Genomic DNA, 26,017 nt, shown 5'->3' on the forward strand with positions numbered 1-26,017 from the left:
CTCAATTAACTCTAGTACCTGCGGCACTTGCTGCTCCAATATCCCTCCTTTTTTTTTATCTGGCACATCTTTTTACTCCCCCACAGCTAGAGGCTCCGGAATGGTTGACATCCATTAGACTAGACGTCTGCAGATTTTTGGAGTGTACACATCCATCGTAGTAGATGAAACTCTTTGCCTATCAGAGTTGAGGAAAATGGCTATTATTTTACCGAGACCAGATAGCTTTACATGTAAAGAACAGTGAGCTTTTCGGCGTGAGAGTACGCGCATAAGGGTGCAACTTAAAGCAGGACGTCAACAGGAGGAGCTAAGGGGGGGGGGGGGGGGGGCAATTTGTAGAAATAGCAAAATTCGTTTTTTAAATATCCTTCTTTACGGTTGCAGATTTGCGCATTTTGATTGTGCGTGTGTGCTTAGGGATTCGTAGACGGACCAAGTCTTTGATGTACTCTCCAGAAAAGTACTAGACTCCTGCGTTTTGATGCTACCTGCAGCCTAGGCTATAACTATGCATGGTCAACAAATGTATTTTCGGAGTTCATACTGCTCCATTCGAGTCCCCACTACGATATTTTTTCGAAGGAGTTCATCAGATCCACGGAGTGATGTTGAAGCCTTGCTATTATTGGTTTCTCTACAATGCCTCGTGCTGGCAATGCTCAGGCAGTTGTTGCCATGAGATTAAAGCGTGAGCTATTTTTGATAAATTTTCATTTGGATTTGTCTCTTTACAGGCTACTCCCGTAGTACATTCATGAGATCAGGATGATGTTGCAAAATATGGCTGCAAATCGGGTTTGTGTAAACCAACCAGCTACAACGCATGGCCAAGTGGATTGCTACACGAGGCCCCAATTTGTCAAACCAATTCCCTCGTATTCCTACAGCAAACGACACTGTCTTATAAACTGTTGCGCCAACCAAATAGTTACTCAAGAAAATCAGTTTTGACCTTGTGGTGTGAATTCACGGGGCAGACTCTTTTTTGATTTTTTCATTTCTTTGTTTCAGGCTTGAGCCTCTCGTGATGGTCACGTGCGTACACCTTTTCCCTCCGCGATTTCTTCTTCGAGTTCCACCATAATGGAGAAGCCAACTCATGCTTAAAAGCTAAGCCCAAAAGCCTTGACCAGACCCATACCCAAACCCCATTCTTGCAATACACATTCTACTATGAGTCATGTCTCGCAATTACTTGCAGACTTAAACTCACTCGCATCTGACTCCAAGAAGCGACACCCGGACGTGAGGCATTCTGTCGACGAGGCTATCAAACTCTTGAAACATTACAAGCCAACAACACCATTGGCCGAGATCCAGGATGCAGACACGCAAAAGGCCACAAGTCACAGTTTAACATCCGCCTGCGATACGGGCAACGTAAAGCTAAACAATATTGCCCTTCCAATCATCAATCGGCTTTTGTTACTTCGGTTCATCCCCAGTGCAAATTTGCAACTGGTGATGAAATCGTTTGCAGAATCATCACATTTGGCTGTTGACATCCAATTGAAGATTTTGCAGTGCTTGCCGCTATTTTCAAACTACGCCAATGACCTAACGGGGAGCCTCATTATAGACTTGATTGACATTTGCTCGAATTTGACCTCCAGCAATAGGTCTCCAATTGTAATGAATGCAGCATCGGCCACGTTGCAGCAGCTCTTTTCCGATGTGTTTGAAAGAGCAGCCAATTCACAAGGCCAGCGTGATTGCAAGGTCGAGGTGGATAGCGATGAAATCATTGAAGTTGACCAGTCTTCATACGAAGCGTATTTGATCCTCGCCGACCTTGGGCGGATAATAACCAACAACAGACCCACCTATATGAAATCGCTGACGCACATCAAGGTTCTTTCAGCGTTGGACATTTGTGAAAACTTACTCCATGGCCACGAAAAGCTTTTCCAAACGCACCAAGAGTTGGCTTATTTGCTACGTGTGGAGATTGTACCGTCTTTGTTGAAGATGCTCGACTCCCAGAGCAAAAGCTATGCGTTGATTGTTCGTGTTTTGAGAATCATACAAATCTTGTTGAGTTCACAGTTGCAGAATCTAAAGATTGAAATCGAGATTATCATCTCGTTCCTTAACCATATCTTACTCGACAATGAAGAAGACGAAGAACTTCGACCCAGATGGGAAAAGATTCTCGTGTTGGAGATGTACAAAAACTTGTTCCATGATTTTGGTGCCATCAAATCCATTTTTCAAACTTATGATCACGATAACCTAAAAAAGGACGTCTTGCGAGAGCTATTCACGATTCTCGATTCGTATCTACAGGATATAAATCCCCTAAGGGACGATATAGTGCGGCCACCTCGCGCTTTGTCAGAACAACAATCTGGTTCTTCATTCTCAACACGGATAATGCACATTTCTCGAGAAAATTCGAGCTTGAAAACGCCCATATTGGACCACCTTGACAAATCAGATCCTCCAGCGACAATCCCCAGTACCTACCCGATATACTTGATTTTTGAAATCTTGGTGTCATTTTCCGTCGGCGTGTCTGATTTCGTCACTTCACTTTCAGCAGCGGGCGAAAAGGCCAACGATATAGAATCAGATGTCGATTTTATCAACGCGATTATGGAGTCAACAGCTTCAGAGGTGTCGTTACTTTACCTGCAGCTTCTTTACACATCGACTGACAACTCCATATTCCAGGTTTTGTTGAAGTCCTTCCAAAGATTTACACATACGTTGGGTTTGCTAGGTATAGATTCCTTGAGGGATAAGCTCCTTGTGGTTCTTTCCAAAACCGTGATTGAAAATGTGAGCAGGAAGCTGATTCAACAACACGAACAACAACAACAACAACAACAACAAGGAGAATATGATGAAAAACAAAAAGAAATGGAAATAGAAAAAGAAAAAGAAAAAGAAAAAGGAGAGGAATCTGGTTCTCTTTTAGAAGAGCAGAGAAAGCAATTGATGGCGATTGGCGGATCGTTGGTCGATACTATCAGCGCTACTATACAGAACTCAACAGCCGACAACAACAATAATGAAAACCTGGCTTCTGCTTCCCAGGCGGCGGCTTTAAGGCCAAGAAATTTGAACCCTAGACAGGTACAGTGTTTGCGGGTGTTGTTGAGTTTGGCATCCTCTCTAGGATCAACATTGGGTCGTTCGTGGTCGGTTATTTGGATCACTCTCCAGTGGGCAGCATATTTTTTGGAAGGTGCAGACAGCTTTAGCGGGTTTCTGAAAAACAGTCAGCAAGCTGGAGTCTCGCCGCAGTTAAATGCTGCAGATTTTGAGGTTATTGAAGTTTCTTATCGCAAGCTTTTTGATAGCATCGCAGAAATTCCGCCCGATGCATTCAAGGATTTGCTTCTTTGCTTCATTGAGCTTTCGGATGCTGCATTTAGCGACAACTCTGACAACTCTGACGAAGTTGGCAAGTTTGGATTGAAGCAATGCCCTTACAACAAATCTTTCCCTTTATCTACAATTTCTAAAGTCACTGAACTCAACCCAGTGCGGTTCATCATTGAAGATGATACAAATTGGGAAATTGTATCGGCATATTTTACCAAACTCAGTTCTAATAGAAACTTGAGCACAAGCATGAGGTTATTTGCCGCGACAGCATATGGCAAAGTAGTTGAGGTCATGGCAGAAAGAGGCTTTAATGCCAAGACAGATGCAATAATCGAGCAGACATCCGTCAAGACGTTGAAAAGTTTGAACCTCTGTTTGCAAGAGTTGTTTGGCCAAGGAATCGCTGGGGAGTTGTTGATGCTCAACTGCGAGACGGAGATTCATTTGATGATATTGAAGACGCTTCACCGTTTAATTGAAAAGTATGATTCTCATTATCAAAGTTCCTGGAAACAAGTGTTTGACATTCTCAATACTCCATTCAAGGGAGCAGGGGACATTCACCAGAGTCACTTGAAGGACAAGTTTCAGCTATTGCTTGAGCATTCTTTTGATACTCTCAAATTGATATTGGATGAATTCTTGTCAACATTACCGATTCAACAATTGAAATTTTTAGTTGACACACTCGTGAATTTTGCTCGCCAAACAAACGACCTCAACATTTCCTTTAGCGCGGTGAGCTACTTTTGGCTCGTGAGCGATTGCTTTCGATCGAGACTTGACTCGTTCAGCGAGGATAGGAACATTGAATCGATTGCAAATTGGAAACTGGAAGGGGAACTTGTGGAGTTTATCGACGCTCAGGACGAATGCTACGCCTCATATTTCTCCCTCGACTTGTACCTCTTGTTATGCTTGGCCAAACTATCCAAGGAAGAAATGCAGCGAGCACAAGTGAGAGAGGGGGCCATCCATACTTTTTTCCAAATTATTGATGCTCATGGGCCAATATTGAAACAGAATTGGAGCATTATTTACGAAATTGCTATACCTAATGTGGTGAGTATATGTCCAAATCTGTATTCCAAAGAATGGCTGGAAACTTTGAGGTTGTTGTTGGAGGGATTCACCACCATGTACAGGAAATACTTTACCGTGGCTGTGGACAGCAACGTGGTGGCCAAGTGGCAAATTTATGTTGATTATATGCAAACATTGATCAATTTCAATTTGATTGAAGTCAACTTGATTGTGTTTGGGGCATTGCAGGATTTGCTTCGAGCACCGATTCTGATTTCATCGAACCTGCAAGTGACTGACCTCTTGTTCAACTTGTGGAGCAGAGTCCCGGTTGAGTATGATTTGGTGAATCCCGAGTACCAAGAGTCTGTTGTGCTGCACATGAAAGTTTTCCAACCGTTGTATCGTCAATTGGAGCCCAACTTGACCATTGAGCAAGTTGATATCATTTCAGATTTGTTCAATAAAACCGCAAGATATCCAGTGATTCCACTTTCGCAATTGGACGATGTGAAACCTTCCAAGCTTCAAGCAGCGATCTTGGATAACATCCGTGAGGTTGAAGTGGACGATTCGCAAATACAAGCTGCTATTGCACAATTGTTGACCAATATTATCGTGTATCCATTTGGAGTCAAGGCTCGCATCGACCAGAAACTACAGAATAACCCCGTTGTTAAGAAAAACTACAAGATCCCCACTTTTACTGCAGTGAGTTTTCACGCGTTGTTACTTTTGGACGACAAGTTGAAAAGATACGGTTATGTAAAGTTGCTTGACAATGAAAAAAACTTGGTGAGAACAATGAAGGCACTACATGAAATAGTTGAGAATAAAGCAGGAGGCCAAAAAAGAATAGTGAATGAAGAAAGTTTAGGTTCGCAGGCACTTTGGCAACGAAGTCAGAACTTGTTGCTACGGATTATTGAATCGCTCTTGAAAAGAGAGCTGGATCCAAGTGTCGAGCTTTTAAACTTGATAACCAAGAGCTTGACACTCACCTTGAGGAATGAAGATGGCGAGTTTTTGGCAGCATCTGATGAAGCATGCAAGATTGAACAGTATTTGCAATTGAAAAAAGTTGTTGTGCCTCAGTTGGTCAAGACCGAGAATCCCGCGTTTGTGTTGGAGTTTTTGGAAGAAATCTACAACACATCCTACTTGTACGATTTGAATGAAGTTGAAAAAAATCTAATCTTGAGCAATGTCAAGGATAACCACGAAGCTATTGAGCAATTGACCACCTTTAGCCTCCACCAGTTTTTCGGAACCACTGAGCCGTTGCACGTTTTCCCCAACAGCAAGATCAGAATCAACTGCCTCAAGGAACTATACGAGTTTCTGACGCATCCGACTAGCTACAAACCGGTTGCCGAAGTATACCTCCTCAGAAGAATATGCTTTGCCTTGCGGAGAACCATTGCCGATTTGAAACTCGTCGTGCGCCGCCCATTACCCATGATCCAACTCCAAGAATTGAGGTTGATTCTTGAGATGTTGGACAGCCTCAAGGAAATCTCGCTACCAAACGTCCATCTTTCCAAAAAGATGAACCAATTGTTGATTGAATTGATCCCTCATGCAAAGAAAGTTGCCGGCATGGGTCACGTGCTTTCCCAAATCTTGATCAAAAAGGGTGTGTCGTAAATCGCACTCCTTTTTTTTCTCTCTCTCTCTTGTTGTATTTTTAGTAGCAATGTACATTTGAGATGGAACATATATGGAAGCCTGGGGACAAGTTCAGACTCGCTTCCGCTGCAAGAAGAATGAAGAACACCGAGCCTTCTTGTTTCCGCCTCGCGTAACTGGGCTGGAACCAGGAAACGGGGGAGCCAAGGGACCGTGGGAGACTGCGAGAGAGAGGGGGGGGAAGAAGTTAGAGGCGCTGGCGTGTTGTTGGTGCCAAATTTGACTCCTTTCGCGAGACCATTGGCACGTCAAAAAACAAAAAAAAAGCCTCGTGGGAAAAGAAGCGAGAAACAACACAACCAGAGAGTCCGCCTTGAGAAAGAAGCGCAGCAAGAAGAACAAGAAGAAGAACACGTCTATCCCGCCAGCTGTTGAGAATGCAAGCAGAAGTGGCGGATCTCGGGCCTTGCCTTGTTGTTGTTGGACTCTGCTCTCTTCCTCTCTCTCTTATATTACCACTGTATACCTGTCAGCCACCACCGCCCGGTTTCTACATTGGTAGTTTATAGAGGCACAGAAAAAAAACATGATACACGCAAGAGCACCCACCACAACTTTTACCACCACCGTCACCACCCACACGCTTTTTTCTCCTTTCTTTCTGATCTGCCCACCACCACCTCCTCCTCTTCTTCTTTTCCCTCCAGGAAACAACCACATACTCCTACTAGCTGCTACTGGCTACTAGCTACACCTACAGTAGATCTCACCAGATTTACCTACTTGCATTTCCATCCACACACGTCCCAATCCTCTTTTTTTTTTTTTTTTTTTTTTTGGTTTTTTGTTTTTTTACAACCAAATAGTCATTCGCTTAACTCCACCAGAGACGAATTTATTTTGATACATTTGGTTGCATGGAAGCTTTTTCCCTAGCCCAAGCCACATACATCCACCAGCGCCAGCGAATCCTTGCGTTTCATATAGTGGCAGTCGCGTCGCGTCAAGATGTCCTACAATAGAAGCTCCGATAGTCCCAATAGAGGATACAGGGAGTTTGACCCCGAGACGGGAGACGGCGTGGGCCGAAAGAAGTCCCTCGTGAGACCGGAGCGGTCGAGGCTAAATCCAAACAACCCCAGGTACCACTACACGCAGGTTGCAAGCCAGGAGTCGGATCACATCAAAGTGCAAGTTTCGTCCTCGGCTGATCCGCGAGGCTCGAATGATCTTAGTCGCTCAAGAACAAACTTGAGCGCATACACCGCGGCGAGATCAGTACAGAGCCCCTCGCATAATTACCAGCCGCATCAGCAAAGCAACTTGGCGCATCAAACGCGTGCAGATGACGACATTGACATGGACATTGAAGGGATCCCGCTCATGGATATCCACAATACTTCGCCGGGCACTGATAACGAGAACCAACAACTCAAGGGAGGTAGAGAAGTGTTTGGCTTGAATGATGAGCTAGGCGGCGCCTCGAGAGGTAATGTGATCTCCAACGGCTTACCTAGACCACAGGTACAGGGAACGAAAAACAGGAAAAAAAATAAGAAGCAAGACAAGAAGCACGATATTTATTTCTGGAAAGTCTATTGTTATGCGATAACGTTTTGGGCTCCACCTCCTTTATTGAAACTATTTGGACTTCGAACTAAGGATCGTCAATTTGCGTGGAGAGAAAAAATCGGATTGATCTCGTGTATCCTCTACATTGGTGCATTTGTCGCTTATTTGACGTTTGGTTTCACCAAGACGGTTTGCTCGCAGGAAAGAATTCGAACTAGGATCAACGAGGTCAATCAAGGTTATTTGATCATCAATGGTAGATCCTTTGACTTGACGTCGTCGCAACACCCGGCAGCTGCTGGCATTGGTGCTGGCTCCAATATTTTGTATCCGCCAATCAATGCTGGTGGCAAAGATGCTTCATTCTTGTTTCAAAATGTCAATGGAAACTGTAAAGGTTTGATCTTGCCAAGAGACAACTGTACGATCCCCTATAATGCAGATAACGAATTGGCATGGTATATGCCCTGTCGTGTCTTTAACCAAGATGGTTCAGACCAAGTCAACAATACCGAAGCCTATTATAGCGGTTGGGCTTGTCACACCAGTGAAGTTGCCCGTAGAGCCTATTATAATTTAAAAGTAACCGGCGATGTTTATTTTACTTGGGATGACATTCGAAACTCCTCAAGAAACTTGGTTGTTTATTCAGGCAATGTCTTGGACTTGAATTTGGTCAATTGGATCCTGAGGGATGATGTCACCTACCCGGACTTGTTTGACAAGTTGCGCGATGACCCAACGTATCAAGGGTTGGATATCTCGATGGTGTTGACTAACCCGGGCGAACGTCAAGCGGCTAGATGCTTGACCGAGATTATCAAGGTGGGAGTCATTGACTCCGATACCATTGGCTGTATTGCATCGAGAATTGTGTTGATTGTTTCGTTGGTTTTCATCTTGTCGGTTGTTGTTGTCAAGTTCATCATGGCCTGTTGGTTCAGGTGGGTCACTTCTAGAAAACAGGGTGCCACCGAATACGACAACAAGAGCATGGCTGCGAGAAACAAGGCCATTGAGAATTGGGTTGACAATGACAAGTCGGCTGGCACTCAAATCAAAACGGTACCGCCAAAAGCCAGGGCCAAGTACAAAACCGCAAAGACCAACAGACAGAGTGTTTTCCACAGATCTCAAAAGCTTTCACTTGGACCAAATGCCGATTTATCGCAATACTACGACAACCCCAGCGCGCTTTCAAAGACTTTTAAATACACAACCATGTCGACGCAAGCCGCGTTATTGGGACGCAATGGATACGGAAGAAAAACGCAAACGCAAACGGTGTCGGGCAAGAATGGTGTTAAGCAATCAACCATATATATGAATGAGCAAGGCTCGTCGACGGATGTCTTGAACCGACCCGTTACCACTTATAATCCATTTGAGAATCTTGAAGATCAAAATGCTGTTGTCCACGGCTTGTCTCCCGAGATTATCCATCCCGATATCGTTCCGCAGCCACCAGTCGAATATCAACCTTTTGGATTCCCATTAGCGCACACTATAACTTTGGTGACCTGTTATTCTGAAGATGAAGATGGTATACGTACTACGTTGGACTCCATCGCCACCACCGATTTCCCAAACTCCCACAAGTTGATCCTTGTTGTATGCGATGGTTTGATCAAAGGTTCCGGGAATGATAGAACCACTCCTGAAATTGTCTTGGATATGATGTCTGATTTGGCTGTGCCCAGGGAAGACGTTGAGCCACACTCCTATGTGGCAGTTGCTCAGGGAAGCAAGCGTCATAACATGGCCAAAGTCTATGCCGGTTTCTACAACTACAACGATGACACTATCCCACCGGAAAAACAGCAACGAGTTCCCATGATTACCATTGTCAAGTGCGGCACGCCCGAAGAGGCCAACTTGCCCAAACCAGGAAATAGAGGTAAGCGTGACTCGCAAATCATTTTGATGTCTTTTTTGCAAAAGATTGTGTTTGATGAAAGAATGACAAGTTTGGAATTTGAAGTGATGCAGTCGATATGGAGAGTTACTGGATTGATGGCTGAGTTTTACGAAATCGTGCTAATGGTGGATGCCGACACCAAAGTTTACCCTGACTCGTTGACCCACATGGTTGCTGAGATGGTCAAGGATCCCCTGGTTATGGGATTGTGCGGAGAGACCAAGATTTCAAACAAGGCGCAAACATGGGTTACCGCTATTCAAGTGTTTGAATATTATATATCCCACCACCAAGCCAAGGCGTTTGAGTCGATTTTCGGTGGTGTCACCTGTTTGCCTGGTTGTTTCTGTATGTACAGAATCAAAGCGCCAAAAGGATCCGATGGTTACTGGGTTCCAATCTTGGCCAACCCGGACATTGTGGAAAGATACTCGGATAATGTCGTTGACACATTGCACAAGAAGAATTTGCTCTTGTTGGGTGAGGACAGATATCTTTCCTCGTTGATGTTGAGAACTTTTCCCAAGAGAAAGCAGATTTTCATTCCCAAGGCCGCTTGTAAGACGGTTGTGCCCGATAAGTTCAAGGTGCTTTTGTCGCAACGTCGTAGATGGATCAACTCCACGGTGCACAATTTGTTGGAGTTGGTGCTTGTGAATGACTTGTGCGGCACTTTTTGCTTTTCGATGCAGTTTGTCATTTTCATTGAGTTGGTGGGTACGCTAGTTTTGCCGGCCGCTATTTCGTTCACCATTTACGTGATTATCGTTGCCATCATTTCCAAGCCAACGCCCGTGATGTCGTTGGTTCTTTTGGCAGTCATCTTTGGTCTACCTGGTTGTCTTATTGTGATTACCGTTTCGTCCTTATCCTACCTCATCTACTTTGTCATTTACTTGTTTGCCTTGCCAATTTGGAATTTTGTCTTGCCATCGTACGCATATTGGAAGTTTGATGATTTCAGTTGGGGTGGAACAAGAACCGTTGCCGGTGAAGGTAAAGGAGACCATGGAGCTAACGAGGGTAATTTCGATTCATCAAAGATCAAGATGAGAAGATGGAGAGATTGGGAACGGGAGCGCAGAATCGAGCAAGACAACGGTCTTGCTGGTCTCGGTGAAAATGGCACCGGCTTCCCAAGACCTGGTCCTTACATGAGCCTGGACGGTAGGAATTTGACGGTTCCCTCAGCGGTGTGGGACCCTTCAAACAATGAAAAATTGATTGACGTTTACGATAATGACGGCTCGTATTCTGGATCTAGCTGAGGGAAATACCGAAGAAATATATATAAAAAAAAAGAAGGAACCTAAAGAGCGTAGATAGACTTTGATACATAAAGCTCGAACAAGGAAATTAGAAAAAAAGGAACTAAAATTAAATAAAATAATACATTAAATATATGAAGAAATGTTTTATATTCGTTGCATCTACAACCGCCAAGTTGCCAGCTGTGAAATCCCAAAATATAGCCTTGAAAAAGAAAAATTATTAAATCATTATAAACTCCTATAATCCCATATGTACCCACAAATGAACGTGTTCTAGACCGACTCGTCAATGCCAATGCCAATGGCAACGCAAGAGGCAACGCCAGAGGCAACGCTGATGCCTTTATTTCGCATCTCGCGCGCTGTGTTTCCTTTCCTGAACTATATTTTTTTAAGCGGCTTTCCATCTCGGCTCCATCAAGGCAGGTAATCAAAAAACCTCAATAAACCACACCTTGAATCAATAAAGAAAGAATTGCCATTAGTTGTTTTTTTTTTCCATAGATATGCTCGTGAAAACCAGTTCACTTGTTTGACGGGATAGAATATGCCTCGGTGCCAATCGTGTTCATCGACATGCGATCGCTATTTCTAGAGCTATGCGAGCTTGCAATTGACGAATCCGGCGACGATGCCGCACTACTGCTGTTGGCGCCGCCTTTAGCTAGGTAGTACTTCTTGAACTGTTGCAACCTCCATGTGTTTTTCATCTTCCTTATCAGGGGCTTGAACGCGGAGTTTGGCGTGGCTAGTGCGTACAACATCTTGAGATAGTTCGTGGGGTCGGGTGTCTAGGGGGTGGTGAAAACACAATTGAAGACGTGAGCTGATCTCAGGGGAGCAGAGGGACAGAGGGACAGAGCTCGTCATATATATAGAGGTGTCCGATGAAATCACCCACTTGATATCTGATTTTTTTCCATTTATTTTATTCTCTATTGTTTGGTCCAGATTGAATCCATGGGCTCCCTTAGTTGCTAAGCACAAGCAGGTTCGGCTTGGTTTACAATAACACGATTTGCATCTTAGGCAAAAAAAAATAGTGGCTTTTAGCTATTAAAGCCTTTAAACAATTTGGTTAGGTGATAACCGAGCGAGCATGAACAAGATGGAAAGATATGAGAGTGTGAGGCCCTTACCGCCCCGTGTACGTGAGGCAATCTTATGGGATGCATCCTCACAACCAATTGAAAAAAATAAAGGGGGACGTTTCTCTTTTTATCTCTGGTTTAGGGTGGTTCTGGTTTCTCTGTAACTGGATTCGCTCTGCTTTCATTTCCAGTTGAAACGAGTCCCTAGCCTAGCTTACTTTTGCAGATCGTCAAGATCAGCGGCTAAGAAATCCGTACTTTGTTAAAGTGTTTTTCATCGGTTTCGTCATGTCAAAGCCGAATAAAGAAAAATTTCGTTTCTCGTTGGAGGGAGTGAAATTTTCCCTGCAGGTGTTGAAGATCAGCGGCGTATATCTCTCAAGCTGGTGCACCTTAGAATAAAATTACGCACGGGTTGTTTGCTTACCCGTGGCAGGGCCTCTCAAATTTCAATCGCCTTAAACTGTGAGAATGTATTTGAGTTGTTCTCAATCACATTACGTCGTTTGAGAGACAAGGATCTCTTTGTAGGGCCTAGCCTGAAAGTCAGATCTTTTGTCATGTCATCAAGAAACCTTGTGGGCGTCTCGTTAGCGATGTCGGATTGCTCGTAACCCACGCCTTACTCGGATGAAGTATGTCCCGCTATTTAATCCGTGACACCAGAGTTAATGCCCAATTTTTAAAAACTCCTCAACTGCATCGACATCTCGAGAGTGTTTGACCACTTGGAAGATACCAGTAAAATGAGCTAGAACGCATTTACGTATTGTATGCTTTCCTTCGAACACACGTTCTTGCCAGGGCAGGAAAAATGTATGTGTGCAAACTTATGCTGGACCACTTAAAGTCAAATGCTTTACTTTGCATGTCGGGAATGCTATAAAAATAGATAGATGTCGTCGAGCTGGCGAGATCAAATTTCAGCCCTTCATCCCTTCAAACTCGCACCCAGATCTTTCTCTCATGAATCGCCCTTTTCCTCTACTGACATAGCTCATTTTCATAATATCAAACACTACATGCTAAATCTATTTTTTTTTTCGCAACTAAAAGTAGATGGAACCGGAGGTGTGACTGAGACGGTTAAAGCCGATGTCTCTCTATTTTTACAGTGTGTGTTGATCTTTCGTCAAGGACCCTCTCGCCGCTGGCGTTTTCGCCTAACACATAAGAAGGGATACCTGAGAGGCAGGGTGAAGAGGTTGTAAGGTTTGGAATTTCTCTTTGGTGATGTCAATCGTCTTGCATTTCTTCTTCATTTTCGTCAGCCGCGGTTTTGCGTGAAGTTCAAAGGGGGAGAAAAAGATCTGCCGCCATGACGATTTTGGGGGCATGTCCATTGACGATGACGATTTTGGGGAACATGGCCATAGGCGAGCCCATGACGAACTCATGAAAGGGCTCCTAATCCCGTGTTGCCAATTCCGTTTCCCGTCAAGCACACGGAACAGCCACAAACTCGTCGCGTTTATTACTTTGACTCTTCTACTCCGGGTGCAAAAAAATGAATTTACCCACACCAGTGTTTCAAAGATGAGGCATTGCAAGAGGATCTATAAACAACCACCATGATTCGAGATTGTCTTTTTTTTGTATCTAAAATCTTTTTATTGAGCATATTGTATATATGTGTTTAGGATGATAAAGCTATATCTTTTTCAACGTAGATTTATAAACTGAATTGTAAACTGAAAGAACTGAATGTATTATGTATAGCGATAATGACGAACCAAAAGCATCCGACAAAGCAAGAAGTAAACGATTTCCAAAAAAATTTTTTGTTCAAACGTGATTTTAATTTTGGGGTTTTTTTTTTTTCAAAGCAACAACCGATCTTGGTCTCTTGAGTTGAGGTGTTCAAAGGACACACATAGTGAGTCAAATCTCTTGGATCTGCCGCCAAAAATGAGATCGCCAACCATCTGAACCATGCTCACTCCAACCTGAAAGAACAAAAATCTATAGTTATTTTTTCAGCAAAATAACGTAGGAGCAAAAAAAAGAACAAAAAAAGAAAGCTTAGTAGTTTCTTCTGGCTTTGGTGGCAGTAGAAGCGGAGTTGGCAGCGTTGACGAGGGTGTTCAAGCTTCCAGCCAAGTTAGCAGTGTTGGCCTGGATGGCTGGGGCAGTGGTGGCAGTGCCGTATTGGTTGACCAAGGAGGACAAAGCACCAGCACCAGTAGCAGCAGTGGCGGCTTTTGGAGCAGCAGCAGCACCAGCACCAGTGGCTGAAGTAACAACGGTGGTGGCTCTGGTGGAGAGTTGTGGAGCAGCAGTGCTGACGACGGATCTAGCCGAGAGCGATGAGCCTGAACGGGAGTCAATGTCTGAGGCTGAGATCAAACCGTTGGTTAAAGCATTACCCAAGAATGAGGCAATGGCACCGGCCCATTGACCAGCATTGTTTTGGATGTAGGTCAAAGCAGAGTCCCACAATCCAGATTGTTTGGCCCAGCCGTACAATTGCTCAGCAACAACCAAACCGGTTTGGAAAGCAGAGGTCAAGAAGCTGACGGTGGCTTGAGGGTCGTTCAAGACCCAGTTGATGACCGAGGTGACGATACCTGAGTCCTTGATTTGCTCAACGATAAAAGTCAAGATTGAGGCCAAGTCTCTCTTGTCCAAGTATTCACTGTCAATGATGTCTCTAGCGGAAACATTGACAACGGCAAGTTCTTGGAAGTCTCTCTTGGATGAAGTTGATGAGGAGCTAGACAACCATGAGGTGATCAAGTTGACAGCAGTACCAAAGATGGAAGCAGCAACGTCCAAAAAGGCGTTTCTCAAGTCGGCATCGTTCAAGAACTTGTTGAAGATGGTTCCCAACAAACCAGAGTTCCAGACAGCTTGGATCAAAGCTGGACCTTGGACAACGGCAGTTTGGATAGCCGATTGGATGATGGCGGAGATCGAAGATGAGATGGCTTGGTCGGTGGTCAAGATGTTCCAAACGTCACCAATGATACCAGAGTTGGTCAAGGCAGTGATCAATTGACCAATAACGGAGTCGGCTCTCTTGTCGTGAGCAATCAACTCGTCGCCAGAAAGGAATTCTCTCTTGGCTCTGTGTTCTTTAAGTTCCTTCAAGATGGCCAAGACGTCGTTGACATCTTCTCTCTTGATCATGGTTTGTTCTGCAACAACAGCGGGAGCAGCTGAAACGAAAGCGGATGAGGCGACAATAGCGCAAAGGGCAGTTTGTGATAATCTCATTTTCAAGTGTTATTGGTATAGTTTTGTTTTGTTGGTTGCAAAAAAAAAGTCAAATAAAATCAATATCTTTTGGTAGCGAGTCAGGCGATTTTGATCCTTGCTGTAGAAGCTTAGAAAAGGCTGAAGATGTTGATGATGATGATGAATAAAAAGAAAGGAGAAAAAGGTTTGGGGAGAAACTTGAAGGGATTTGAAATGATATTTATAACTCGAATGGAAACTGAGATGTCATATAGGGGAATTATGAAATATGAAATTAAAAAACAAAAAAATACAAGCAGAACCACACTGATACGCCTCTCTCTCTCTCACTGCCACTCTCGACACTCTCTTGTCGACTCCATTGTTGATACAATTTTGGCACCTGCGATTTAGCACCATTTGACTCAAGTTGGAATAAAAAAGATTGGTGGATTGGGATAATTCCTTCGTGTCTTGAACATCAGCTAAAATTAAAAAAAAAAAAAAAATCTCATTTCTTAAATAGGAAATTTTGACAATTGGTTGCACACCCACACATCAGTACTTTGGGAGTTGACACAAACAGCAGGAAACGAAAAAGGAAGCGCAGACCATTTTTTTATGTCTGTTGATTTAGTGGCTTGGATTCACGTGCACCGATCAGCCTCCTCCTCCACGACCTCCTCCTTTGTCAGCCTTCAAACCTGCCACTAATCCTGCTACTCCTATGGTGTCCTACTGCTGCTCTTCTCCAATTTCAAACGGTGGAGGGGGGGCCTAACTAAATCTAGTAAAAATTGTTAAAAAATTAGGGCCCCCTCCCCCTCCAATTGTGCTAATTGTCAAAAACCCGCTTGACCAAGAGATTGCAGTTACCTATTGAGTCGCTAATCTATACCAAGAATCTTGAAAACATGGGTCTTCAAACCAGAGCACCCATAGTCAACTTTTCTTTTTTGTCTTTTGGTGAGACCGGGAGAGGGGGGGGGGGAGTACTATGGTACTATGCTCGACCCCTCCCCCTTTCAAAGGCCCCCTATCTGTTGACTGGGCAGAGAGGGCCCACAATTCGCTTAGAAGGTGAACCCTCATCTGGGTGGCTCTTGATATACAATTTGGTGGCAAATTCCAGTCTGTTATTTTTTTTAAGCTGTTTTGTTTTTACCTTGGTTGGTTGGTGAGCAATGGCACTATTCTACTCCTGCATTGCTTGACATAATGACAGAATGGACATTTTTTTTCCCACCTTTGGCGTCGAAACTGTTGCACCACAACTACAACTACAACCACAACCACAACCACACCACACTGCCAAAAAAAAGTGTCTACTCTAACGGGCTTTCCCCACTACCTTCTCCTTCTCCGCGAAACCGTACGCGCTCTGACTAAAATACCTATCTGACTGGTTAGTTGGTTCTTCCATATTCTAATTTTTAGTGCCACACTAAAAAGAGTTCAGAACCCGCGGGAAAGCCAAGATTTTACGAGGCGTTTTCTTCGTGTTTTTGCAACTTTGGATCAGCCATGACCTTACTGCTCAAACGTACCCCCTTCGATAGCTCAACCCTCCAAAGTCCCGCTAAGGTCATGTACCACAACTAGACTATAATTACGTGCATGGAGGGGAGAAGGGAGGGGGTTTGAGGGTTTTTTACGGAGACAAGACATCAATGGCATGGGGATCAAAGTCAGCTTTTGCCTAAATTGATAACTTAACTTGCATGGCCATCCACAAAACCGGCGTAAAGGTGTCTCTAATTTTCGCACCTTCCCTCCTCCTCCCCCAAAAGCGAAAAGGTACACAGATTGCCCCTCTCTCTCTTTCTCTCTATGCCTCATTGCGCGGATGACATGAGAAATTCAGGCGCTCAAATGCTCAGACGCTCGGGCGCTCATTTCAACCGGCAATTGACGAATTTGCCAATTGCAGAAGGAAGGCCCCAAAATTTCCAGCTGCGCGAATCACGTTATTTTTTTCTTTTTTTTTCGCTTTCAAGCGTCAACGGGCGGAGGGGGGCAGCGGAAAAGAGGCTCCTAACTGTTGCTTTCGATTGTTTCACCCACTAGAAACGAAACAGCCTTCTTGAATTCTCCTCTCTATCAACCAAAACAAGGTTGATTTGCAGCAATTGTCTCGAGAAGAGCAGGAAGAGAACAGAAATGTAATAAAATTTCTTTTTTGCTGCTGCTGCTGATGCAAGGACAATACCATGCAGAGCCATGAAGCTTTTTGTTGTTTCTGTCTGTCTGTATGGCCTCATCTTGAGGCCGAAACAAACAGGCCACTTTGGTCTCTCTCATATCTCTACGCCTTTTGGCTCCTCCGAGTCAAAATGAGAAACAAACGACAAACTGTCCCCCTTTATTTTTTCTAGTCCATGGGTATGTCTACATTGACACAATTCGCCAAACATCTCAATTAGGGTAAACTACGAAGTCGCTTTCTTTCTCCTCCCCAAGCCTTAACCCCCGCTAGGTTGTTATGGCTCAAACTAGTTTATTGACCCCACTCTCTCGAATAGATGATCGTCACTTCCACTTTTTTGTATTTCTTGTTTTTGGCTAATCTTTGAGTTTCAATTGCGAAAGTTGTCAGCAAAAGCTTATTCATCGAGCGTGTGGTACTAGGAATTGTGGAAAGTGAAGAAAAGAATCGTCCATCAACCAAATGTACATTGTATTACACGCCGGTAAATCTTTTTTTTTTTCATTTTAGTAGTATAACCATATTAGGAAAAGTATGAAAAAAGAAAAGTAATCGCTACCGCGTGTTCTTCTATTATAGGACACTTTACATTGCCAGCAAGAACAACCGCAACACCAACGTTTGCAAATGTGTCGTCCAACGCTTTTTGGAACTCTCTATTGTTGAGCTAGGCCGATTTGGGCCGTAGTGGAATAGTGTCCAAGTGCAAACCACAATAAACTAAAGAGAATGGAGAATTGTTGTTTTTGTTGTGTTGGACTCAAAGATCCAAAACGTTTGGCTTTGGGCCACCGTCGGTGTTCTAAACCTAGAGACTCCTTTCTTTTTCACGATTTCAAGCAACGTTGAGGACTTTCGAGACTATCCAACGTGTTTTCTGTTTTTCTTTTTTATCGTCAAACCAGAGTTGTTGGAAACGTTTTTTTTTTCATTTGAAAGATAATTTACTGCTTGCGGATCCTTCGCAATCGGCAAAAAAAAGTTTCGCGAGGTGGTTTTACTGTGGAGGCTTTGGCTGCAATGGTGATAAACAAGAAATCCAGAGGGCGGCCTTTTTGCTGTTTTTTTTTGCAACCGTGAGGATGAGGCTTTCTCCACTCGGGGCAAGACAATAAAATGCTTCTCTGTTGTGGTTGCTACGGTAAACTCTTGTTGTTTTTTATTTTTGGTAACAATTGTCTTTTCTTTCATAATTCCATGGTTATATCTCTTTGTTCAGAGTTGGAGACTATGGTGAAATTCAGTCGAGCCAATTTCAATGCCACTACTGGTCAGTCTCGTTTATCATATTGTTGTCAAACCTTTGCTGGCAACAACAGAACGGCTACAAACTCTCGTGTTTCTATGGTCAGTTTCTACAATACCTTAGAAGGAAAGTGGGATCCTTATCTTCATCGACTTCTTGATCTGATTGTATTGCATTGTGCTGAATCATCGACAAGCAAGGGTAAGGCGAGAGGGGAGAGGGGAAAGTGACGTGCAATCTCCACTTATCCGCAAACAAATTTGTTGAAATTTCTGGTTTCTCATTTCACTCTTTGCCCAGCACCGTGCTTTTCCCATTTTGCTTGCGGTTGAACCAACTCTCCCACGCAACGGCAGAGGTATGTCATTGGCCAAATATAACTCACCAACTTCCATGCAAGACAACTGCCATTTGAAAAAAAACAACTGAACGATTATTCTTCTCTTTTACCGTTGAGACCTATTTGACAAAGGTTTGATCTTGTCAATAATAAACTGGCCTTGGGAATTGCTCAGTAACTCAAACAGGAACCCCTCGGATAATTGTTCTTTCGAGCTTTTTTTCTGCAAGGGGTAATTATTATCAGCCCTATGGTTGCAAAACACGTGAGCCGTCTTTTTTTGTTTTTTGTTTTTAATTTTTCACTCACATTTCGTACGAAATTGATAACGAAACATAATTTTGCGTGGGAGGGAAAGGTGACCAAACACTCAAGTGTTTCAAATCCAGTGGGAATGCCCAAGTTATAGATGGTCATTAGGATTAACCATCTTGGAAATAGCATGCGGCCATTACCCTTATCCACCAGAAACATTTGGCGACATTTTTTCACAAGTGAGTGCCATTGTTGATGGCGAGCCGCCAAAATTGGACTCGGCGATCTTCTCAAAAGAGGCCCCGACCTTCGGCCCGCTTATGGGTCGTTGTTGCAAAACCCGTGGTTGGTGAGCTACAGAGGAAAAGAGACAAACCTCGATCAAATCGTGCAAAAGAGACTCGGCGAATTGAAGGAAGATAAGAAGAGCTCCTCGTCTACGTCGACACGAAACGCGGCAAGTATACCGCCCCAGGTTGAAGGCGGATGGGACAAGTCTTCACCTGAAAGAAAAAGGCAGCTTACTTGTATAGACTTTGATTCGCTTATTTACTTTTTTTTCCCGTCCACGTGACATAGATGTTGTTCTAGCTTCTCGAGATTTACCCCGTGACATCTGCCCTGTCAGTGTAGCAGTATACGTCTATTCAAAAGCTCTGTAAGGAGGGGGCTGCGGCTGCTTAGGTTAGCCGTGGGTTGAAGCAAGTTCACACCTCGACTGCTGCTGTCCATAAAACAAGACAAGACAAGAGATGGAAACTACCAAATGCAAATTTTGCAGGCCACATGTGTCCAATATGATTCCGTTTGTCTATCAAGGGCATCTTTCCCTTATCGCCCCGAGGCCAATATCTCGACTTTGGACAAAACACAGATGGCTGCAACATCGTGGTCTTAGGCGATGGTCATGTGACGAGTTCCAAAAGCCGCCCATCGAGGCATCGAGACATAAAAAAAAACACAGTTGGTCTGGACCTGTATATACAAGGCTGGAGGTTGATGCAAACTGTTGTATTTTTCCCGAGATCTCACCATCACTATCACCATCCTCGAGTCTTTACACTCAATGTAGACGTGTTTGTCAATGGCCCCACGAGGTTTCCATTTTGCCAAATCAACTCATCAAGTTACTTACTGCAAAATGTCTCCGTTTTTCTTCTCTCCCTTGGGCTGCTGTATCGAGGCGAAGTTTGTTCAGAGAAATCGTCAAAAGCTTAAAAAAATTGAGGCTCTTGTCATACCCGCATCTGGACAGTTCCAGGGCAAATCACATATCTGCAAAAAATAATTGGCTTTTGGAAAAGAAAATCATATCGATAAAGCTCATCTTGCAAATTTTATCAGCCACAAGCGTTGATGAGCTCTAACTTTTTTTTTCTTTGGTTTTTTTTTTTATTTTGTTAGTTTGTCTGCAAATTATTTGAGTTTTTTTTATGGGTCTTTTTTCTTTGGTTTATACTACGTGAATGTGAAAAAAGTTGCATTTATAGAGGTGCTTGATTTTCCCTTTTTCTTTAAAGGCATTCCTGTCAGCATTTGTATTCTATCCTCATCTTCTGAGTCCTTTGTTCTTTTTTTTTTTCATTGTTGATTTTACCCAAGGATGAGTGTTGTTGAAGCTAGTGCAAGTGGTGCAAACGCTTCCAGAAGTGAAGAGTCCGCCATTAAAAGAACAGGAAACATTGCAACTTTTGACACAGCTACTTCAAATTTGACAACTGTGGATACCAATGGCAATGTGTTCAAGGTTCCGGATTACACGATAAAGGAGATTCTACAGGCCATACCAAAACACTGCTATGATAGGTCGTTGGTCAGGTCGCTTGGTTATGTCGCTAGAGACATCACCATGATGTGTCTCATCGGTTACGCGGGACACTCGCTCATCCCCAGCCTCGAGATTGCCGGCCATGAAAATCTTTCGCTTGCGCTTCGAGGTGCAGCCTGGATGGCTCAATCGTATGCCATTGGGTTGTTTGGCTTTGGATTATGGATTTTGGCACACGAGTGTGGCCACGGCGCGTTTTCCGATTTCCAAGCCGTCAATGATTTCGTCGGGTGGGTGTTGCACTCGTATTTGATAGTTCCATACTTCTCGTGGAAATTCAGCCATGCAAAGCACCACAAGGCAACAGGCCATTTGACCAAAGACATGGTCTTTATCCCATACACCAAGCAAGAATACTTGGAGAAAAAAAAGGCGGACAAGATTGCCGATATCATGGAAGAGAGTCCAATTTGGTCCTTTGCAGTTTTGGTCTTCCAACAATTGGGCGGGTTGCAATTATACTTGGCCTCGAATGCAACTGGCCAGAAATACCCAGGAACTTCATGGTTGAGTAGGTCGCATTACGCTCCCTCGTCGCCGGTTTTTGACAAGCACCAGTATTGGTACATTGTTTTGTCCGATATCGGTATTCTTGCTGCCTTTGCCGGTGTGTACCAATGGTACAAGACGTTTGGATTGTTCAACATGATGATAAACTGGTTCGTGCCATGGTTATGGGTCAACCACTGGTTGGTCTTTGTCACATTTTTGCAACATACTGACCCAACAATGCCCCATTACACAGCCAAAGAGTGGACTTTTGCTCGCGGTGCTGCTGCTACAATCGATCGAAACTTTGGCTTTGTTGGTCAACACATTTTCCATGACATCATCGAGACACACGTTTTGCACCACTATGTTTCAAGAATACCGTTTTACAACGCCAGGGAAGCTACCGAGGCCATCAGGAAAGTCATGGGTGAGCATTACAGATACGAAGGTGAAAGTATGTGGTTGAGTTTATGGAAGTGCATCAGAAGTTGCCAGTTTGTTGATGATGATAACGATAAAGCCCCAGGTGTCATGATGTTTAGAAATGTCAACGGGATAGGTGTCAAACCTAGGGACTGAGTTCAAAAAACTGAGCCCCCAAAAATGAGCTTATCAATTACGCCCAAATAAATCAATTGATAGATATTCGTCTCTATAGATTGCCCAAACCAAAAGCATCAAGCCATCTACTTTCCTACTTTCTTGCTTCTTTACTTACTTGGTTTCCATCTCTCTTTTTTGTATGTAGCGAAAGTTTGCAACTGGTAGCACCGAAGTATTGAAAATTTTCGAAGAATCGGCTCTTTCACGATAATTTGATTTGAAGTGATCTGACTCGATTCGATTCAAGTGTCTGCAAATTCAGTAGAGTCCGAAACAAAAACACACACGCCGTGACAGTTGAGATGACGGGTATATTACGTGGGGTATGGAGGAGCACGAGACTGGCGAACTACTTGAAGCGCGAATGCGCCCGCCCAACGACCATACTAAGACCATTCCAAACGGCTTCGTTCTTGCGTGAGGATCTTAAACACAAACAGCCAGAAACTTACGAAGAAGAGAAAGTGGTCATTGATGAGATTATCAAAAACTCCACCTCTGAGGATATCCAGGCCTCCAAGAGGATGAGAAATATCGGTATCTCAGCCCACATTGATTCGGGGAAAACCACCTTCACCGAGCGTGTGCTCTTCTACACTGGTCGAATCAAAGCCATTCACGAAGTGCGAGGAAAAGACTCCGTTGGAGCCAAGATGGACCATATGGATTTGGAAAGAGAAAAAGGTATCACTATTCAATCAGCCGCCACGTATTGTTCCTGGGACAAGGACGATAAAAACTACCATTTCAACTTGATCGATACCCCCGGGCACATTGACTTCACCATTGAAGTTGAAAGAGCCTTGAGGGTCTTGGACGGTGCCGTGTTGGTGGTGTGTGCAGTTGCCGGTGTCCAATCGCAAACCGTCACTGTTGACAGACAAATGCGCCGTTACAACATTCCCAGAATCACGTTTATCAACAAGATGGACCGGATGGGAGCCAACCCTTGGAAAGCAATCGAACAAGTCAACATGAAGTTGAAGATGCCTGCAGCTGCAATCCAAGTGCCCATCGGTGCCGAGGAGAACTTGGAAGGTGTCGTCAATATCATTGATCGCGTTGCTTTGTACAACGAGGGTCCACAAGGTGAGACCATTAGAAAAGCAGAAGTGCCTCCCGAGTTGGCAGACTTGGTGGAAGAGAAAAGACTGGTTTTGATTGAAACTTTGGCTGATGTCGACGAAGAAATCGCCGATATCTACTTGGAAGGTGAAGAACCCAGCGTCGAGCAGATCAAAGCTGCCATTAGACGCGCCACCATTGCAAGAAAATTTACTCCCGTGTTGATGGGATCGGCATTAGCCAATAGAGGAATCCAGTCTGTTTTGGACTCTGTCGTTGACTACTTGCCGCAACCAAACGAGATTTTAAACACCGGTTTAGAAGTTCATCCTGATGGAACCGAGACTTCGGTCAACTTGGTTGCTTCAAGTGCTGCGCCCTTTGTTGGATTGGCTTTTAAATTGGAAGAAGGTCCATACGGTCAATTGACATACATTAGAGTCTACCAAGGCAAATTAAAGAAAGGAGCCTACATGACCCATGTTAAGACTGGCAAAAAAGTTAAGGTGTCTAGATTGGTGAGAATGCATTCAAATGATATGGAAGATGTTGCCGAAGTTGGCAGCGGTGAAATATGCGCTACTTTTGGTATCGACTGTGCTTCCGGTGACACTTTTATCGGCCAAGGTTCCAAACAAATCACCATGAGCTCGATGTTTGTTCCTGAAGCGGTGATTTCGTTGAGTATTGCTCCAAAATCAAAGGAAAACGGGGCCTTTTCCAAGGCAATGAACAGGTTCCAAAAGGAAGATCCTACATTTAGAGTCCATTTCGATGCCGAATCAAAGGAAACCATTATCTCGGGTATGGGTGAATTGCACTTGGAGATTTACGTGGAAAGAATCAGAAGAGAATATGGTGTTGAGTGTGTTACTGGTAAGCCACAAGTTTCCTACAGAGAAACAATCACCGCGCCAACAACTTTTGACTACACTCACAAGAAACAATCTGGAGGTGCCGGTCAATATGGTAGAGTCATGGGTGAGATGAAGCCTTTGGAAAGCGAAAACAAGTTCCTGACTCAAATTGTTGGTGGTAAGATCCCAGAAAAGTTTTTGTTGGCATGTCAAAAGGGGTTCGAAGACTCCTTGGAGAAAGGTCCTTTGATTGGTCACAAGGTTTTAGGAGTGGATATGCTCATCAACGATGGTCAAACACACGTTGTTGACTCCTCCGAAATGGCATTTAGAACCGCATCTCAAGGAGCGTTCAAGCAAGCTTTTCAAAACGCCGCTCCTGTGATTTTAGAGCCAATTATGAATGTTGACGTGACAGCTCCAAATGAATTTCAAGGCTCGGTTGTCGGGTTGGTGAACAAACTAGGAGGTGTGATCAATGAGACTGTCAATGGACAAGATGAGTTTACTGTGACTGCCGAATGTTCGTTAAATTCCATGTTTGGGTTCTCCACCAGTCTAAGAGCCTGTACCCAAGGTAAAGGTGAGTTTTCGTTGGAGTTTTTAAAGTATTCTCAAACAAGTCCCCATTTGCAAAAGCAATTGATTGAAGATTACCAAAAGGCTCAACAAAGTAAAAAGTAAATAGGTTTCATAAGTTTCTTGTAAATATAAAGTTATAGAGAGGAGACAACTCATGGGAAGATATCTTGAAGGGTTAGATTGGTACAGTAAAAACAAACAAAAAAAGAGAGATACTCTGTGAAGCTTCACTTTTCACTCGGGTCTACATGGACAAACCCAACGTTGGTGCAAAAACTGAAATTTTATATTATGTTTTTATATACTAATATAAGGCGGTGCGTCGGATGGAATGATGGTAATTAGTGACATGATACATTTTTTGAGAAAAAAAAACATAGCAGTCCAGGACGTATTTATCCAAAGTTCTTTCTCCCGGGTCGTGACAATAATCCATGCTGGTCATCTCTCGATGGTGTTTTGATGATGGATAGATGAAAAATAAAAAAAGATAACTAATACACAAATGAAACACGTCAAACCGTTTAAGCCTTAGCCAAAGCCTTCTTGGTGGCGTATCTTCTTTGCTTCTTCAATACCAAGACTTGGAATCTCTCGAAATCAGTCAATTCTCTTCTTCTTTCTCTAGAAGCCAATTTTTTAGCCCAGCCAGACTTGGCCCATTGGGCATCAACGTTGGAGGCCTTCCATTTCTTTGCAACGGTGGCAGTTCTGGCTCCTCTGGTCAAGCCTGGAAGAACAACCGGGGTCAAGACAACCTTGTCCAAGGAAATAGCTTGTCTTGGTACAACTGGATCGACAGAGTCAATCAAAACTCTCTTGTTATCTATGATTTCGACAACAACGGCCAAGTGCTTGTTGTTGAGAAGAACCAATCTTCCGGTGTGTACGGTACGGAATGATGGCGATTTGACAATGGTTTCGGACATGGCTATGGCGTTGTGCTGTGTGGTTGACTGATGTGAGGTAAAACCAAAGATTCCTTACTTTGAATGGCAAAGTACGTAGGTGAAAAAATGCAATACTGAGAGTAGTCACCGTACAGGGAGTGTATGAGTCTGTGTGCACTAAGAAAGAGTCTCTCCCCCCATCCTCTGCGCAAAGGCAGCGAAAAAAAAAGAGCAGAGACGAGTATGTGCGTAATGCACGTGATAAAGAGGGCTCTAACCCTAACGGGGATAACATCTTTACAGCCTTGGACGATGAGTTGAGATAGTCTATCATTGAACCTCTTGGTGTGATTAGGAATACAGATGATCACGCAGTGTGCTACAAACGAAGTTATTTCTCAAGGCTGAGAAAGTTGCGATAACGATTACTCTTGTAGAGAACATGTATCTTTGCTTGGTTGCGACGGAAATGCCTGTATATTTACTGGTACCGTCCAGTATCAGTCAGTGGCAAGAATGGTTTCTTTCCAGAAAGCCTCCTATGGGCCATCTCATGCTTTTCAACCCCATCTGTGGTTGAGGTCCTATACGTTGGAGGCCAGTTCTCCGTTCATATTTCCTAAAGTAGTGCCCTTG

General features: G+C 43.8%; 7 protein-coding genes across 7 annotated transcripts; 4 read left to right on the forward strand and 3 right to left on the reverse strand. All coding sequences in view use genetic code 12, as the record gives it.

The window, feature by feature from the left end:
• Window positions 1-1,176: 1,176 nt before the first annotated feature.
• On the forward strand, window positions 1,177-6,006 carry LODBEIA_P07920 (uncharacterized protein; the record flags this gene model as incomplete). The annotated part of the gene is made up of 1 exon (XM_066976751.1): window positions 1,177-6,006. One exon carries the CDS (start codon window positions 1,177-1,179, stop codon window positions 6,004-6,006), a length of 4,830 nt encoding a protein of 1,609 aa, XP_066827730.1.
• Window positions 6,007-6,996: 990 nt separating this feature from the next.
• On the forward strand, window positions 6,997-10,746 carry LODBEIA_P07930 (uncharacterized protein; the record flags this gene model as incomplete). Its single annotated transcript, XM_066976752.1, has 1 exon — window positions 6,997-10,746. The coding sequence occupies one exon, from the start codon at window positions 6,997-6,999 to the stop codon at window positions 10,744-10,746; it is 3,750 nt and encodes a 1,249-aa protein (XP_066827731.1).
• Window positions 10,747-11,273: 527 nt separating this feature from the next.
• On the reverse strand, window positions 11,274-11,513 carry LODBEIA_P07940 (uncharacterized protein; the record flags this gene model as incomplete). Its single annotated transcript, XM_066976753.1, has 1 exon — window positions 11,274-11,513. The coding sequence occupies one exon, from the start codon at window positions 11,511-11,513 to the stop codon at window positions 11,274-11,276; it is 240 nt and encodes a 79-aa protein (XP_066827732.1).
• A 2,349-nt stretch (window positions 11,514-13,862) lies between these two features.
• On the reverse strand, window positions 13,863-15,056 carry LODBEIA_P07950 (uncharacterized protein; the record flags this gene model as incomplete). Its single annotated transcript, XM_066976754.1, has 1 exon — window positions 13,863-15,056. One exon carries the CDS (start codon window positions 15,054-15,056, stop codon window positions 13,863-13,865), a length of 1,194 nt encoding a protein of 397 aa, XP_066827733.1.
• Window positions 15,057-20,667: 5,611 nt separating this feature from the next.
• Window positions 20,668-21,963, forward strand: LODBEIA_P07960 (uncharacterized protein; the record flags this gene model as incomplete). The annotated part of the gene is made up of 1 exon (XM_066976755.1): window positions 20,668-21,963. One exon carries the CDS (start codon window positions 20,668-20,670, stop codon window positions 21,961-21,963), a length of 1,296 nt encoding a protein of 431 aa, XP_066827734.1.
• Window positions 21,964-22,289: 326 nt separating this feature from the next.
• Window positions 22,290-24,593, forward strand: LODBEIA_P07970 (uncharacterized protein; the record flags this gene model as incomplete). The annotated part of the gene is made up of 1 exon (XM_066976756.1): window positions 22,290-24,593. One exon carries the CDS (start codon window positions 22,290-22,292, stop codon window positions 24,591-24,593), a length of 2,304 nt encoding a protein of 767 aa, XP_066827735.1.
• A 422-nt stretch (window positions 24,594-25,015) lies between these two features.
• Window positions 25,016-25,420, reverse strand: LODBEIA_P07980 (60S ribosomal protein eL14; the record flags this gene model as incomplete). The annotated part of the gene is made up of 1 exon (XM_066976757.1): window positions 25,016-25,420. One exon carries the CDS (start codon window positions 25,418-25,420, stop codon window positions 25,016-25,018), a length of 405 nt encoding a protein of 134 aa, XP_066827736.1.
• Window positions 25,421-26,017: the final 597 nt, after the last annotated feature.

The sequence above is a fragment of the Lodderomyces beijingensis genome (genome assembly GCF_963989305.1).
Source record: "Lodderomyces beijingensis strain CBS 14171 genome assembly, chromosome: 1".
NCBI lineage: Eukaryota > Fungi > Ascomycota > Pichiomycetes > Serinales > Debaryomycetaceae > Lodderomyces > Lodderomyces beijingensis.